This window comes from Peromyscus californicus, unplaced genomic scaffold (genome assembly GCF_007827085.1).
Source record: "Peromyscus californicus insignis strain IS unplaced genomic scaffold, ASM782708v3 Scaffold_4__1_contigs__length_199733344, whole genome shotgun sequence".
Lineage (NCBI taxonomy): Eukaryota > Metazoa > Chordata > Mammalia > Rodentia > Cricetidae > Peromyscus > Peromyscus californicus.
The window spans coordinates 94286597-94304620 of record NW_026294562.1 but is presented as its reverse complement, the minus strand read 5'-3'; the positions used below and the strand labels follow the sequence as shown (position 1 = coordinate 94304620).

Sequence of the window (18024 nt, the reverse complement as noted above, 5' to 3'; positions counted from 1 at the left end):
GCAAAACGACATATGAAGACAGGATGGGCAACCAGTGCCTGCTGCTGTCAACTGGAGATGAATTCCCACCTGGGCATGTCTTGTGCTGTGTTTTGTTCATCTTTTTGTTGTTTTGTTTTTATCATTTTGTTTTATTTGAGACAGGGACTATGCAGATCTTAGCTGGCCTCTAACTCACAGAGCTCTGCCTGTCTCTGTCTCCTGAGTGCTGGGATTAAAGGCCTGTGCCTGCCTCTTCTTTTTTGAGATGGCTGCATGCAGCCCACACTGGTCCTAAACTCAATATATAGCTGAAGAGGACCTTGAACTCTTGCCTCTACCTCCCAAGTACTAGGTTTCCAGACATGGCTACCACACCCAGCTGGGCATGTCTTCTGAAGGTTTACTGGGACAAAAAAGTATAGAGCTCCAAGTCAGTTGTAGTATTGTACATCTGTAACCCCCAAACAAAGGAGCCTAAGACAGTAAGATTCTTTAGCGTTCAAGACCAGCCAGGCTCCTTTCTCAAAAAAAATAGCCGGGGATATTGATGCACATTTTTAATCCCAGCACTCGAGAGGCAGAGGTAGGTAGATCTCTGAGTTCAAGGCCAGCCTTGTCTATAGAGCGAGTTCCAGGACAGCCAGAGCTACACAGAGAAACCCTGTCTCAAAAAAAAATAATAATAATAAAGAAAAAACTAATTTACAAGTTTCTATCAGAAGAAAAGTGCAGTTAGGAGGTCTGGCCCTTGATGCCCTACAAGGCCTAGTTATTCTGAGTTCTGAAGAAGGCCTACAGCTCCCCATCCCAGTCCCTGTGGCCTTACCCTTTGCCCGGCACTTTCTTAGCTCCCGGTCTTGGATGAAGCCAGCAAACATCTGAGACTCCATAAAAACCTCAAGAAAACGGCGGATGCTTTTAGAGGCCACAGACTTTCGGAAGGCCTCTCGCTGAAAGGCCCTTTCCCCCTTCTCACTGTGTGTCAGGAAGAGGGAGTAGTGCCCCACAGTCTCCACAAAGAACCGGATAAACACTTCTGATACCAGTCCATTGAGGGTATTACATTCTAGAAGGGAAAAGAAAAATCATTGATATTTACGTCAAGATCCTGTAAGACCATCTCCAATCTCCTGCTTTCATCTCTTCCCAACAAACTACTAGCCAACCCACACACTGTCCTTGTTACCTAGCCCATGAGCTCCTGGAGGTCAGAAACTGCTCTAAACATAGAAGTTGACAAATACTTCTTAGAAATTGGAGACCAAATCACCACCTTTTCCACATCCCTCAAACATGAGGAAGGTCCCTACACCTGCAATAGCTTGAAACAAGGCCTAAGACACAGGACTGGTTCGTTTCCTGTGGTGCCGTGTCTTGGGGCAGACGCAGTTCTTACACCTAAGCTTCATCAGCCAGAAAGAGGCCAGTGCATAGAACAGGGTCCTAGGCCTGTGAAGCCCAGACTCAGAAGGGTTCTGCCCTTACCATCATCGGAGTCACTGTCAGAATCCTGGGAGATCAGCTCATTCTTCCTCTCCAGAGCCTGCTCCAGAGCGGCTTGTAACTTCCTAGGTAACAACGTGTCTTCATCATCCATCTGCAGAAGGAAAAGACAGCAAGGATGACCACAGCTCACACCGATGACCACTGACTGTGTGCTAGGCCCTGGTCCACAGTTCAGAAAGGTAACCTTACTTCTAATAGCATTGACATTATCATTCTCGTTTTATCATGAGGGCACTGAAGCACAGAAAAGTTAGAAACTTGCCCAAATTTACACAGATTAAAGAGCAGCCAATTCACTGCACACTGTGGTTTGGACTAACCAGAAATTCCTACTCCATTTCCTTGATTCTTCTATTTCTGTCCCACATGGGAAGTATAGTGAACTTGGAGCAGGGAAACTGGCCTAGCCTGTATCTCAGGTCTGACACTGGGCTGCCGTTCTCTATCTACTCTATATTCTGGTGCAGTAGCTGTATCATGGTGCCTTACACTTGAGAGTCCTTAGCTCTGTCAGTCAAGTGTAGTAGACTCTCTGTTCCCAGAGGGGACATGATAGGTTATGCTCCTTTTTGGAGAGCAGAGAAGATTCCATGACTAACGAAGGCTTTTTGCAGCAGACAATGACTGTAAATCTTTATATTACAAAGCACATTTCAGTGGTGTTTATAATCCCCAGAATATCTCTAGAAGTGTTATCTGATAAAAGCATTAGCTCAGAGAAATTTGGAGGTCTGTTTTCTTTTTCAAGACCATGTGCTCAAACACACCGAGACCCTATCTAAAAAGAAAGAAAAAACAAAAAAACAAAAACAAAAACAAAAAACCATGACCCACAAAGCCTAGAGGTGAGTCTTTGAACTTTGAGGTCCTATTCTTTGCACACTGCTACCCAGAAAAACTGGGTGTGGTGATACATGCCTATAATCCCAGCACCCAAGAGGAGAACCATCACCAATTCCAGGCCAGCCAAAGCTGCATAGTGAGATGGTATCCAAGAAAAACCAACAGCAAAAACTAGAAAGGCAGACCCCACTGAGGTTAAGGGTTCTCCAATCAGCTGCTTTCCACCCCTGTCTATTCTGTGACTTTGAAATCCAGAGCTCAAAAAGCAGGCTGACTGGTGACTGAGTTACTAGTGCCTGCGTGCCCTGCATTAGGGCAGATCCAGGTTCTGTAGCGCGCTGCTCTTACCTGTCGGATGAATCGGTCAGATCCCAGATTCACCATCAGTGCCTGAGAAAGAGTCAGAGGCAGTGAATTGGGGACTGAGTCTTGCAATGCCCTTTGCCAGGCCTCCAGACCTCCCAAGTTCCCAGGGACAGATGACAGGAAAGAATCAGCCAGAGATAAACCTCCCAGAAGAAAGGACAGAAGGTGTCTGAAGACCAGAGGCCTGAGGCAAGAAGATCCCAACAGTCTTTCTCTTTTCCTCCCCCAGCCCCCAGCTGGATCCCCAGATGGCCTACCTCTTCCACTGGTAGCTCCTTTAGTTTGGGAAGGGAGCTGGAGAGCAGGCCAACCAGGAAAGGGGTGGGACAGCAGACAATGTCAATCATGGAGGCTGGGAGGACAGGAATGAAGGTGTGCTGCCAGGAGAAGGGGTAGAGCAAGGCCACCACCGCGTGAGAGCAGCTGGACAGGGTACTGATGGACAGATAGAGAGACAGGGCACCTGAGCCTTGGCCTGCACCTAAGCCCAGGGCCAACACCCTCAGGGAAAGATAGTTAGAAACTACAGGGGCTCAGGACATTCTTTGATGTGCTGCACTTTGAGGGGACTCAACCAAGAAACAGCCATGAAGGTATGTGAGCAGCACACTTGAACATACAAGGGATTCTGCAGGCATATGTGTATGTGTGTGTCACACATACATGCATGCACACTCACCCCCAGATGTATAGGAATGAGCTAGTGGGAGTATCAGGTTATGAAGAACAAAGGGTAAGTCAGTAGGAGTTTATCACAAAGTGTACAGGAGCTGGAAGATCCCGCAGAAGCTCTTCAATCTGCTCCACCTTTCACAGCTGTGGTCTGTGAGACACTCACTCTGTTTGGTCATGAGTAGCAGCCAGTTCTCAATTAGTTTTGCCATCTTCTAGCCCAGTACTGCTCTGCCCTCTGGCCTTCTATTTTTTTTCCCTTAGATGGTAACAGTGATCTGACTGAGGGGGAGTATAGAAATCAGAAGGTGTGTGGTGGCCTACACCATTCTTAGGAATGGAAAGTGTCCCTCTTCTTTCAGGTCTCATTGGGGTCATCCCTTTCTTGTCCTGGAGGGGGCTCCAGGCCTCCAGACCTAATGACCAAAGGGAAAGTAGGAGGACAATCACAGTGGGGCAATCCTAAAGTTCACAGGCAAAATTGAATACACATACCCAGAGTGTGCCGAGGCCTAGTGTGGGGTGCCAGTAAACACAAAGCCACAGCTGGCCTGAAGAACCTGTCTGTCAGGAAAAAAGCCAAAGGACCTCTAAATAAGCCAGGTAATGTAATAAGCGTGTTAAAAGCAGCTAGCTAGAGGCTTACGACCAATGATCACTTGAACCCAAGAGTTTAAAGTCTGCCTGGACAGCACAGCAAGACCTCCATTTAAAGGAAAGACCTTCCCCTTAGGGACCATATTACAGATGAGGACACAAAGGTGTAGAGCCCAGCTCATTTCAAACCTGATTCCTTTTGCACCAGTGGGCCTCCCATATCATACAGAAAAGCCCTGGGTCTCTTGGGCATATTGGCATATAACTGCCATACTAGCATTTGGGAGACTGGGGCAGGAGGATTGTGTAGCCTGAGCTACATACCATAGCAAGTTTACCCACATTCCAAAAGTATCTGGATTCTCCCTGGGGTGCTGTTGCATGGATTCACATTTTTACACCTAATACCCCAATGGAGAGAAAAATTGGGACCTGTCTATGACAAAAACCAATCCTTGCTCCTTTTCTCTAAGGACTCTGAATAGTTGCAGGTAACTGTCAGCCAGGACCTTGTGTGACTAACTCACCCAATGGCCACCTAAAATACTGCTGGGCCTGGAGACCTAGGTGCCTTAACCCTGAGAGCCATTTTCCAGAGGACAGCAAGGAAAGTAATCTAGGAAAGATCTGGAAAAGGGCTGCTTCTTCAGGTCAAGGGTCACACTGATCTCTACAACCCTCTCCAACGTGCTAGGGGGTCGGGAGGTAGAAAGTATTGTAAAACCTCTAGGGCTAACCAACAGAGAGCCCTGCCACCACTATCACACCACCACCACCACCACCACAACAACAACAACAAAAAAAAAAAAAGGAGGGAGGGCATGAGCTGTGCTGAAGCCACCCCAGTTCTGATCCATGGTTCACTGCAGAACCACCAGTCAGGCAGACTCCCATGAAAAGGACAGATTTTTCTAAGACCCAAGACTGATAAAACTTGAATGCCAAGTGAACAAAAAAAAAAAAAAAAAAAAGGACTCTGGGATATTTTCCTTCTGGAATGTGCTTAGAGGCAGCTGCAACCATAGGAGACAATAGTTGTATTCAATAGTCCTACAGGAGCTGGGCTGTGGTGTGGTTGGTTGGAAGAAGAGGTTTGGCCTGGAGTAGAAAGGGTGTGGGTGTCTATGTGTGACACCTTCTGGAAAAGAAAATTCAGGGTCTAGGTACTGTCAGGGACCACTCCAATCTGGCCAGGCCATGCCAGGCTGCCATTCATGGCTAGTCTCAGCTGCCAGACTGAGCCCCTTCACAAAGGCAAGAGAGGCCTTGAAATACCTAGACCCGTGGTTCTTAACCTTCCTAATACTGTGGCCCTTTAATATAGTTCCTCATGTTGTAGTGACCTCTAACCATAAAATTATTTCTGTTGCTACTTCATAACTGTAGTTTTGCTAAGCTATGAATCATATTGTTAATATCTGTTTTCTGATGGTCTTAGGAGACCCCTGTGAAAGGATCATTGGACTCCCAAAGGGGTTGTGACCCACAGGTTGAGAACCACTGACCTAAATTGTGGTATACAGAGCTCCACAGCTGTGAAAGGAATAAGAGAAAGGTAGTCTTCATTACTAAACTCTCACCATCTCTGGAAGAGCAGCAGCTCAGCTAGGGATGGTGGCACTCACCTATAACATCAACACTTATGAATGAAGCAGGAGGATTGCAAGTTCAAGGCCAGTCTGTGCTACACAGTGAGATCCTGTCTCCAAACAGCAACCACCAAAGAAAGCCAGCCATTCTAGTTATTCCTTCTCTTTTCCCTAAGCTGAGCGCTGGCCTGGGTTCCTGCACCTAATTGTTACCGACAGAGCAATTAGGAGAGTTACTCTTCTCAACTACTTTCTCATGCATACAGAAGAGAGGACACCAGGGACTGGATACTTCCTAGAGGACAAGCTGGCAACAATTTTTGCTGCCCTCCTCTTAGCACCTGACACAAGGCACAGCACACAGCGCACAGCTTACTGGCTAAGTGACAGAACAAATAGCATGCGAGAAAAACCACTGCTGTGGCTTCTTGGTGGAATCATTCACAGAATAAATGATGAGGTATCACCAGCATCCCGGTCCTCTCCCTGCAGACCCACCCCTACATATTCTTAAAGACAGCAGCCTGGGCCTCTCCCTCCCTGCCGACCCACCCCTACATATTCTTAAACAAAACAAACAACAAAACACCTCAGCTGCTGAGAAATCTCATTTTTTTTCCTTCCTAAATGCCTCAGGTCCAGTGATCATCACTTCTACCTCCCTATGGTCACAAACAGATATCTACCTGTAAAATTCAAAGTGCCTATCTGTTGGACCAAGTCTTATGACCCATCCAGCTCTTAGCCTTTCTAAACTAGTTGTCTCAGCTCCCCATACCTCCAGTCTCTGGACCTCTTCTCTCTCCTGTCTAAATAGACTGTAACTTCTTTCCTACTCATACTCTCAAGGCCCCATCTTATCCTTCTCCACAGCTCCCTGGAACCAGCCTTCGAGTATTTTGACACTACTTCTCCAAGGTTCCTTCAGCTAGCCCCTATGGAACAGCTTAGCAGCCCTCGCACAGCAGTCTTTCCTGGAGTCCATCACCCCTGAAACTTGGCATCCTGCACAGGTAGGTTGGCTGGAGTTGCTTGCCACTTACCATCTTCATACAATTGTTCCTGCATCTGTACATACATACATGGCTACTGCATAGGAAGTGTCACTTTCCTTCCTCAGGCCAAGTCCTCAGTTGGGGTCTCAATCCCCACTTCTCTCTTCACAGGTCTGTTAACTTTTCTTTATATGATCTTTAGCTCAACACACAGACACACACACACACACACACACACACACACACACACACACACACACACACACACACACACGCAACCACTTCAATACCACATGTGTGGCATATACCAAGTCTTGTAAAAACTTGAGTTCATTAATGGGTATACCACCACCCCGTCCCTCTCCTCCCTTGCCTTCTGCGCCCTACCTGAGTTTATCTGCTACAAAAATGACTCTGCGCTCCAACAGCAATGAGGCAAAGATTCGGATAAGCTGGCGTACGCTGAGGCAGGTGAAAAGGCACTCGAAGTCCACGTGCTCCAGCCGTGAGTCCATGGGCCTCCGCAGCTCTAACACCTGCAGGAAAGGGAAGGCAGTGGTAGAAGCAGGCTAGGTGAGAGCCCAAGACTGCACACACAGCTGCCGGCTGCTTTCCCTTCTGGCCATCTCTCCTTCCAAGGCTCTCTAACCCTCTCATGATGCAGGAGACCCTCTCCCCTTCCCTCAGACTATAGCTCCGCCCCCACAGCGAGGGCTAAGTGTAAAGATAGGAAGGCTCTAGCCAACAGGGCTGAGGGACCAGACTTGGGCTCTGAGGAAGGCAGGGAGGGCTAACTGCTCCCAGGGATAAGGAGAATCAGGGAGTCACACAGCCCCATTTGCACGAGCCTCCTGCCCTCTTTCCCACCTTCTTCAGCACACTGATCAGACCCCACAATCAACCACTGCTCCCTAGACCACAGCAAGAGTGCAGTCTTGTACCTAGGGACTCTGGCCTCAGCCATCTGTGCGGAGGCAATGCTGTTATCCTTGCTGCCATGTCCCCTCCCTTTCCTGCTATAAAGACTTCCTTCCAAAGTCTGTCCTGCCATCCTGCCCCTTATCTCTACCACCCTAAGCACTGTGCCAAGGATAAAGAAAGGTCTGGCTATTCTAAAAATCTTGCAAGGAAACAGGACAGTCTTTATGAAGCCAGGCCTAGCTGTACTCCCCTTTAAGGACCATTCCAAGGTTGGCATGACAGCTCCCAAAGCCCCTTCTCTGGAGGCATGGGGGTGGGTTGCAAGTGACCCAGCAGTGACAGGTAGAGGATCTGCTGACTCTTAGCATCTGTAGGGCAGCAGTGATATGCAGGCTTCCTGAGAACTAGGGATAAGAAATAAACTATCCCTTATGGCCTCGTGGTGTCATAGCTAATCCTTCTCAAGGGGCTTGTCCCCAGGTGTCTCAACTGTTCTTGCTTCAGATCTTCTCTAGTCACCTACAGGACCTCATTTCTTATCTCTCTGACTTGGGTTACTTCCAGTCCCCTAAGCACAGTTTGCTTTTGTAAGTGAAGGAATTCTCAGCTCAGTGTTTACCACCCTGCGTTCTGAAAAACATCAACAGGGATTCAGGAGGCTGCAAGAGTTGTATGCACTGCTTTTCTCGACAGGCATTAAACTCAAGGAAGGTCCAGTGGTCAGCACAGTACAGGGGATACCCTAAGTGTTCAGTGGGTGTGTGCTGAAGACATGCCCGCACAATTATGTCAGGGACCTTGGATCTTGCCTGCTATCTATTTCCATCCTAAAAGAAGATATAACAAGGCCGGGCGGTGGTGGTACATGCCTTTAATCCCAGCAGAGGCAAAAGCAGATCTCTGTGAGTTTGAGGCCAGCCTGATCTACAAAGTTAATTCCAGGACAGCTAGGGCTGCACAGAGAAACCCTGTTTTGAAAAACAAAACAAAAAAAGGAGGAGAAGAAGACAATGACATAACAAAACTCTGTAGCCCCGCCTCCTGAGGGCCCTGCCAGCAGCCCCAATAAGTGCTGTTCTCCAGCTTCCAGCCCTCAGCCCTCAGCCCCATGCTGCCCCTGGCTCTAGAGGCTGGGAATCAGAAGCCTAGTGAGGCAGCCCAAGGCTGGCAGTAGGGTACAATGAGTATCTGCAAAGAGGGCTGGCAGGGCATCTAGGAAGGGAAGCTGGCACCTGCCTGCTTCTGGGGTAGAGAGAGTTGGAGGTCAATTATAGTAAAAGTGACTTGGAATCTGTAAGAAGGAAATGCCGTTCAGGCAAAACCAAGATGACTTGGGGGATAGGAAGTAACCTGGGTGAGAGAGAAGCATCAAGGCCTAAGAAGTGGTCAGAGCAGAACCAAAGAACTTGAGGGCATGCTGTTGGGCTGTGAAGCAGGGCCAGCCTTCCTGTCCCAGAGAACTCCTCAAACTCCAAGTCTCTCTTATGCTGGGATGTGCTGAGACTCTCAGGAAGATTTCAACAGGTATGCGCCACTGCCTTCACAACTCTGCTTCCTAGGTCAGTCCTCCCACTCTGCAGCAGCCGACTGTTTTCATCTTCTCACCCCTTCGACTACTACCTGCACCTTGTATTATACTACCTGCACCATTAATGTCTCATCCAGGGCCAATCCCATCAGCATGCAAACAGCCATCTTCAACAACACCTTCTACACCCTCTCACCCCGGCCTCCGCCACCAGCTCCACCTTTACTTCCACCTTCCATGGCTTCCTAGTTCTCTTCAAAGCCACGCCCTTTGAAGAGCCATCTACAAGAGCTGTCTCACCCCTTTACTTCTCCAGTCAGCCCAGCCACCCATGGGCTCTACCTCAAGTCTGGTCTTTGTCAGTACACCTTGCTGCACCTCCCATTACTCCTTATTCCATAGGGATCCCTTTCTTTGGCTTCTCAGCCACTTCCTCTCCTCGTTTTCTGTCTACCAACTTCAGGGTTGCTACCTCTCTACCACAGGGCTTCTACTTGGGGGTTCCTCAGGACTGGGCTTTCATTTCGTCCCTATCTACACACTTTGCTACTATCTTCTCATTGGTGCCTCAAACTTAAATTATAAGACAGATCTCTCCTTCTTATCCTTCATAGGCTCCCATCTCAGGATATGGTTCCATCACCTACCCTGTCCCCAGGACAGAAAACTACAGGGTTGACTTAAGAATCTCTATCACACTTTCTACTCCAAGCAAACTCCAAGCATTACTAATCCATCTATTTCTCTTCATTTTCCCCACCAGCCTTTGGCTCAGGCTCCTATCTCTTCTGCCTGTGTTACTACAGTTGTATTCTAGCTGTCTCTCTGTTTTCATTCTTGCCCATTCTCTGCACAGCAGTCAGAGAATTTAAAGACACATCAGAGTGAATCTTAACCCTCTTTAGATAAAACCCCAAATTCTTAACCTGAGCAGGCAGGCACAAACCCTGAGATTGACTGGGTCTTTGCCTGCCTACCTATGCCTGTTCACCATGCTTCTAGTCATCATGACTTTCTTTCAAGTGCTTGAGCAGCATTTGTTCTGCTCCAGCTCCTGTCCTGTCCCTGTTGTTCCCACACTTGCAATAATCTTCCTCCACCTCTACCATTCTCCCTTTGCCCACTTCGTTTGGCTACCTTCTATGCATTGCTAGGCCCCTGGTAAAATGGCAGTTTCTTGGGGGAAGGTCTTCTCTGGCCCCCTAACCTAAAGCAGACCCCCTGTTATACATTCTCATAGGACCCTCTTCTGTTTTTCACACACACTTAGAAATTAACTATTTATAAATATAATTATTCAACATCAGGTCCCCTTCTAGGTAAGAAACTCCTGGAAGACAGAGCTTGTTACTTTTTATCTTCATGACTGCTTCCAAGGTCTGGTATACTCTCCAGTTGTGAAAGCTCATAACCAATATTTACTAAATGAATAGGGGTACAGTTAATCCAGGCTGCAGGTCAGCTAAAGTCCCTAGCAGAAGAGAAGTGGGCAGCACTTAGAGCTCCAGGGTCCACCTTTTTTATTCCTGATTAGGGGTATGGACGAGGTTAAGAAGGAAGGGACTGTCTGTGTCCTACACCTCCCAGAGACTGCAACTCTAGCTGGCCAGGCTCTTCTTTAGACCCAGTCCAGGGCAGAGATGAAAGCAGCAGCAATTCCCTACCTCATTGCCAGCACCAGGCAGGAATGTCTTCACTTTGATGGTTTTCCCTGGGGCTGGAAAGGGCGACTCCATGAGACTTCTCATAAAGGGGTAGACCAGTGCAGCTGAGATCCCACGCCGGCGCTCCACCTCATCTAGGACCTGTGCCCACCACCAGCAGCCCAAAGAGAAAGAGTGTTGGGAACTGCCTTCCCCACTTTTTTGACTGAGAAGAGGGCAGCCTGGCCTCTGACCAAGCTGGACCAGAAGCCTGGAGACAGGAAAGCTGCCCTGCCAGGATCTCTGTACCCTTCCTGTTTCTCTTGGCTCTCAGTGACCATTCAGTTCCCTCGCTGGCCCTGCTTTAGTCCCCAAGAAGGCAACAGCAGGGCAAAAGAAACAGCACCTGTGAAACAGCTTCCTGAGCACTACTGGCTTCCCCAAGGACTCCAGCTCTGACCATGGCCCAGGCTGAGCCGCTACAGAGCAGTCACCGTCAACATAGGAGTTGGGGAAATGCCAGCCAGCCAGGCAGTAAGCCAGCGTGGGAATCTAAGAATCTGAGAGCCCATTTGTACTTGCTCTGTAGTGTGCCGTCTCACACAGGTGCTTTCTCATATAGGCTAGCTGCAGATACTCCTATGAGGGCTGTCACTGGGGGACGGGGAGGACAACAGCGTCTCTTACCTTGGAAAACAAGCCGAAGCAGCCTAGGCGGCTGATGACACAGTACACCTCTGGCAACCGAGGCCCTTTCCCACTTGGCTAGAGAGGAGGAGTAGGAAAGAGGGAAAGACAGAATGCATGAATACCACATCTGGCTCCTTTTCCTTGGGAACTGAGCACTAAGTACAATCCCTCAAATGAGGATGACGATAAACATCTTCTAACCTCAACCAGGTCCCCAAAGAAAGGTCACCATTCCCAGGGGGCAGACCTGCCAAGTTCCAGGTAAGCTCCTTCCTTTATCCCAGGAAAACATAAGACAGTGGCTGGCAGAGGACACAGCAGCACAGCAGAGGTTACAGGGTGATTTGTGGATTAATATCCCTAAGGATGCCACCCGAAAGGATGTGATATTAAGAAGACTTTGTGACATTTTTTAAAATTTAATTTTTAAAAATTTTTTCATTTTATTTTATGTGTGTTTTGCCTGCATGTTTACATATGTACCACATGTATGCCTGGTGCTAATGAAGGCCAAAAGTGGGCACTGGATCCCATGTAGGTGCCAGGACTCAAACCTTGTCCTCTGCAAGAGCAACAAGTGCTCTTAATCACTGAGCATCTCTCCAGCCCCCAAGAAGGACTTGTGGACATTCTTAGGAACAAGACATGTGACCTTATCTCTCCCCTCCCCATCATCATGAGGGATACTCTGCAAAACACCCGTTTTCTCCCCTTGATCCATGCCCAAGGAAGGCAAAATGAAACAGACAAGAAAAGGGAATGACTCCTTATTAAATGCTTCCTGTAAGAGTCCTAGTCTTGATACTATACACAGAAAGAGTGTAAGAGTCACATTATCACCCAGTTTTACAGCTGAGCTCATGAAGATTAAGCCATTGCCTGAGCTCAAATAAATAGAAGGCTGTAACCAGGAGTCTGTGCTGCCTTTCATCTTGCTGTCTTACCTCCAAAGCATGTTGTTTTCTGATAGGAAGGAGGGAAAGGAACACAGAGACACAGGATAGAGGTATGCTAGGAAGTGAAAGAGAACAAAAAAGGGGGATTTAAAAGGTATGTAGTTGAAGAAAGAGATATATACTGTGAGCGCCCCAGAGCTAGAGCCCCACAAGTAGAGTAGGGTGAGTCCAATCTCTAGCAAGGAGCTGGCAGGACCCATGGATGCCTCTGGGTTCAGAGGCCTGGAGTGCCTGGCAAAGCCTAGTGGGGAGGGAGCACAGCAGCAGGTGCTGGCCCCTCATGCAGGCTGCTAAGCAAATGCAGATGGGGCTATTTCAGTCTCCAAACCTGCTGGCCACAGCCACAGATCTAAAGAGAAGGCAGAATCTGTTTTTGTCCATATTAGGTTTGAAACTTACTCCTCTCTCTTTCCCTCCCCCACTCCCCACCTCCCCTAAAGCCCCAAGTGATTAAATCAAGTATGTGGGATTTGGGTTAGAATCATTGTGTCCAATCTGCAGGAATGCCGAGCCAGTGCCAGCCCCCTTGGCAGGGACCCAGCCCAGGCCTTCTTTGAGTGCGCCAGGACAAACATGCTCTTCCCTGGGGGCAGCAGGCCTGCTGCAGAAGAGCACAGCTCTGTTCCATCCATGTGCTGGCAAAGGCAGCCTTCTGAACGTTCCTCCCTGGGTCCTCGGGACCTAGGCACATGCTGGCCTCTGCCTGGCTCCCAGCCTGGCATCTGGACCCCTCCCCTGTTCTTCAGTCCAGCACACCAGGCATTCAATAGCCAAATAACCTTTTCTCCCCAGACCATGCTCTGGGTGGGGAGAGGGAATCTAAGAATGCCAGACTGGTGATAAAAGACTTGAGAGTCAGTTCTGGCTCTTACCTCACTGCTGTGTGACCTTGGGCAAGTCATTCCACCTTGGAGTTTCAATTTCCTAGTCTACAGGTCAGAGATAATAACACCTTACAGGCTATCATGCAGATTTTAAAAGTAGAGACACAAATCCAGTGAAGCATCTCTCTTGGAAATAACAAGAGCCTAAGAAAAATTTTACTTTCATAGCCCTTCCCTTAAATGCTAAAAGTAGCTACTGTACAATGAGGGTAGGATATGTGCTGAAAATTTGTTTATATGCTTTTAGCATATGGCTTGGCCTTCAACAGTTGTATGATGAATGCTGATGGATAGCTGAATGGATGGCCCAGAACAATTCTTTTAAGACTCTTTCTATACAAGATTCCTGTCTAGGGTCTCCTTTATCCATCCCTAGACTAGTATCTGACCAGGCCTTCTCTAATGTCTGGAAACCAAAGAACATTGTCAACAACCTAATGAATGACCTTTGAGGAGAATGAAATGGAAGACAGGCCCTGGGGTCTGTTTTCCCTCTGGTTCTCTGTGGCTCTACCACAATCTTTTTCCCTGGAATGACAGAAACAGAAATTGCTTTTGGGAGACAGGGGGAGGTTTCTATTTTCCACAAGGCAGTGGTGGCACATGCCTTTAATTCCAGCAGAGGCAGGTGGCTCTCTTGAGTTCGAGGCCAGCCTGGTCTACAGAGCAAGTTCCAGGACAGCCAAGGCCACACAAAAATTCCTGTCTCGAAAAAACAAAAAGAAAGAAAAGGTTTCTGTTTTCAAAACCCAATGTCTTTCCCTTAAATTCAAAGTATCTCTCCAAGAATCTCAGAGAAGGTATGCATCTCTTCCTCTGCTCAGACTGCAGCCCTACTAGACCACGGACAGGTGATATTCCTCCCAATATCAGGTTGGCCAGGTGTTGAGTGAATAAGGATGTGCTCCACCTACTTAGTAAACAAATATAAACTATGGGTTCACATGATCATGACTAGAGGTCAGCAATCTAAGCTGACAATCCAAGGAAAAAATACAAAGGAAAGTCCAGAAAGCTAAAACGATAGAACAACCAAGCAGATGCTTCCCATCTATTACTGCATATAATCTTAGATTCCAGGGTCCAACTGGATAGGCTACTCTGAACTCTGTTATCCCAGGAGTCCCTCAACTGTGCAAGTAAATGTACTAGGGGCAGGTTCAGCAGACCACAGGCTTTCACATAGGATAGTGCTGCAGAAGGGTAAACAGAAATATACAAATGCCCTGGCCCTCCCCTTTCCACCAACCTCTGAGAACTGAATGGTCTTACTCACCAGTAAGCGCCTGCAATAGCCAAAGCGTCTGCTGCCATCTTCCCCAGTCAGCATGAAAGAAAAGGTCTCACTGAAACAGGAAAGAGGGAGAGGTCTGGTATCAAAGAAATTATGAAGGCGGCTCAGGACATAGCTCCCAAAATAGGGACTGTCATCTCAGGTGAGGGATAAAGACTCAGGTTACTTTAGGAAAGTAGGCCGAGACCAGGACAAGCCACATTCAGTTGTCCACCACTATGGGGGAAAATGAGTCTATGTCCTCTTCCCTCCTATAGCTAGACCAGGCCAGGCCTCACCTGCTGTACTCTGACACAGGGAGCCAGTCTTTGGCATCTGGAAAGCAAAACTGGGGAATAGCTTTGAGCCTTTCTTCTGCCTCCCGCATCTGCTTGGTGGGTCGGTCCAGCTGTAGGGAAGAAGAATATGGGGAGATAACTGAGAGAAGACAAGGACCCTGGGGATGTAGGGCTACAGGGACTGAGAAGCATCTCCTCCTGTGTTCTGGGGCTATGGATGCAAACAAAATGGACAAGATTCATCCCTGAACCTGCACATTCTGGTCAGGAAGGTGAGGTAACAAACATTTCAGAGGGTGCCTCAAATGAGAAAAGCAAAGTGAAGTGAAAGTGTGCAAGAGGGAAGCTGACTAGGCTTCTGAAAAGACCTCAGAGAGGTGGCACTTGTGCTGTTTGAAAATATGAAGGAGCCAGCAGCCAGGTAAAGAGCAGGAGGAAGAACACTGCCCACAGGCAAGAGCAGAGAGATACCTGTGGATTACAAGGGGGCCAGACTGGCTGCTGAGCAGAAGGGTGCTTAAGATACAAACATGTGGGAGAGAACAGGGATTGCCTGCCAGTGAATAGGGGAAGTTCTTTAGGAGATAATAAAATGTTCTAAAATTGAGTGTAGTTTGTGCAGCTCCGAGAACACGTTAAAGGATGCTGAAATGTAAACCTGAATGGGTGAATCATCTACTAATAAGGTGTCTGAGAGAAGAAGAGCGAAAGACTGACAGGAGGAACATCTGCGGATGCTTTCTTGGATCTCTGCAACCAGGGTGAGAGGGGTTATTTAATGCCCATAGCACCAGAAACCCTGTCTTCTCTCTTAGCTATGAAGAGGCTCAGGGGCATGGTGACTTGGAGAGCTAAGAAGGAAGCACACTTCTTCTTCCCAGATGGACCAACAGGCAGAAGAGGGCAGCGAAGGCAGCAGGGCAGGCAGGCAGGCATGCTCACCTTGGGAAACTGGTAGGAGACTTCAGGGAGGTAGGTGTTCCGAGATGGCTTCTTCTTGAGGGACACAACCACGAAGTACTCAAAGAGCTCCCGTTCCTGCCATTCAAGTAGCTCCAGCTCTAGTGTCCGATAGCTGGGCGCACGCTTCAGCATGGACTGGATGTGGACCAAGCGCTGTGTGTGGGCTGGGGGCAGGTCTCATATTAGAAGACAAGCAGGTTGGTCCCTCAAAGACCTCCCATCAGCCCTATTCACCTGACTCAGGACTCCATCTCTGGATAACCTTTATGTGCATAAATTTTACCTGACTTTTCCCCAAGGTAGGTCTCAGAGATGAGTATTGATATCTGAACCTATATAATGATTGTGCTAACGCATGGAGCTAGTGTGCTGATCTCCCTGAGGCCCTGGAAGCTGAGCTGGGGCTAACAGGACTGTCTAAGCCAGGCTCACCTTGGGATATACCACTAGCAGATACCTGTAGTTCCTATTGGCACAGAAGGTATGAACCAGAAAGTAAAATATCCACAATGGCTTTAACACTGAACCCTTAATTGGAGTCCTTATAGTTGGACCTTTTGTCTTTACCTTTAAGTCAAAGTCAGCTTGTCTGGGTACCAGTGAAGGCCTCAAGGAGGGAGCAAGCTCCTGCATAGGTTACTTATCTAAGGAAGATCTAGGCAGGGTTTCCCAAGTTATCTGAAACACTAAAGGTCCAGGAACCTATTCAGGGAGGTAGACCTTTCAGTCTCCTCTCTAGTCACAGAAGAGACAGGTGGCCTTAAGGCTGCCAAAGGACAATAGTCTCAGTTTATGGAACAATTCTTGTAACCAAAAGAGCTGATTATAATCTGAACCTATGCCTGGCCCTCCAGATTTACAATACTTACCAAGCAAATGTAGTAGCCAGTCTCCATGGACAATGGCTTGGGAAGAATGGACAAAGTCAACTGCTTTAAATTTGGCAATGAGAGACCAACATTTGGATTTAACACTGAAGGGCTGAGCTTGGAGAAGAATTTCTCTACAACCTCCTGCTCTGATGGTCTGTAAGCTGACCTTCCTGTTGACTTTTCCCCATGCCCCAGGGCCAGTCTGGGACCCTGGGCCCAAGCATGCAGGAGGGAGGGCTGATTCCCTGGGGCTGGGGAGGGGTGTCAGCCTTACCTTTGAACCTGTCATCAGAGTCGCTCTCGCTTTCACTGTTCTCATCTGGAAAAGCAACAACAGGCATACACACTTGCTGAGCCCCTGGCCTACAACAAATATTTTTGGAGTCCACCTCCCAGCTTGTAAAAAAAAAATTTTTATATTCATTTATCGTGTGTGTGTGTGTGTGTGTGTGTGTGTGTGTGTGTGTGTGTGTGTGTGAGAGAGAGAGAGAGAGAGAGAGAGAGAGAATGTATATGGGTATATGCATGTAGCCATGTTCCTATGGAGGTCAGAGGTCAGACTGCAGGAGTTGATGTATGTTTTGTGGATCAAACATAGGTTGCCATGCTTGGCGGCAAGTGCATTTACCTGATGAGCTATCTTGCTGACCTGCCTGCCCCCCAATTTTTCTCATAAGGGATAGACCTAAACCTAGTCTGGGCTACTCTGGGCCAATGACATGAGGTAAGTGGCCTGGGACCAGGATACCTCAGAGATTAGACCTCAGATGCTAATCTATATGCAAACACCTACCCAGGGCTGATCTGGGTGAAGCTGAGGGCCTGAGTTGGAGGCTGAGCCAGCAGAGAGGCCTAGATGCCTGGAATACAAAGGCCCTGTCTCAGACAGCTCAAGATTTGAAATGGAAAACAAACCACAGTGCCCAGTAAGTCTGGCCTTTCCTTTTGCCCAAAGCAGATTCCTGTATATTCTAATTCAGGGCCTCATAGCCCAAAGCCTGAAGGAAATCACCCCAGGGCTAATTTCCTCTTGGGACCTCCCACTTATGTAGACATTTTCCTGGAAGGGCTCTACCCTCCTAGAAGGTAGAAAGATCCCATTACTAGCCCATGTGAAGTAAACTGAAGTCAATCCACACCTCACCCCATTCCTGATGTTCATGGACCCCCAAAGGTCCCCCAGCTTAGACATCAACGCCTACCTCTCAACGATGCTGTCTCCAGGCTGGACATAGACAGTTTTTTTAACCTCTTCTTTCCTCTCTTGGCATTATAGATAGAGTTAATTCTTTGGACAAGCTGGTTTAAAACAAAAACAAAACAAAAAAAGCAGAGAGGGTAAGGTAACTCTATCACCAGCTGCCCCTACTTCCATGAAGATGGACTATGAGCCCATTCTTTCCCTTACAGGTATGCAAGAGCTTCTGCACTGGTCCAGCCAGGTC

General features: G+C 48.0%; 1 protein-coding gene across 6 annotated transcripts in view; it reads right to left on the bottom strand.

Annotated features, from left to right (window-relative positions):
* The window catches only part of Dennd2b (DENN domain containing 2B), a 202199-nt gene that overhangs the window by 1835 nt on the left and 182340 nt on the right, over positions 1–18024 (bottom strand). For all 6 annotated transcript variants that reach the window (XM_052763470.1, XM_052763468.1, XM_052763471.1 and 3 more), the window contains 12 exons: positions 17782–17878; positions 16854–16898; positions 15687–15871; positions 14745–14854; positions 14449–14518; positions 11330–11407; positions 10664–10804; positions 6938–7086; positions 2955–3132; positions 2680–2721; positions 1468–1579; positions 809–1048 (listed from right to left, as the gene is read on the bottom strand). In XM_052763470.1, coding sequence (XP_052619430.1) covers positions 809–1048; positions 1468–1579; positions 2680–2721; positions 2955–3132; positions 6938–7086; positions 10664–10804; positions 11330–11407; positions 14449–14518; positions 14745–14854; positions 15687–15871; positions 16854–16898; positions 17782–17878 — 1447 coding nt within the window. The remainder of the gene's footprint in view (positions 1–808; positions 1049–1467; positions 1580–2679; positions 2722–2954; positions 3133–6937; positions 7087–10663; positions 10805–11329; positions 11408–14448; positions 14519–14744; positions 14855–15686; positions 15872–16853; positions 16899–17781; positions 17879–18024) is intronic.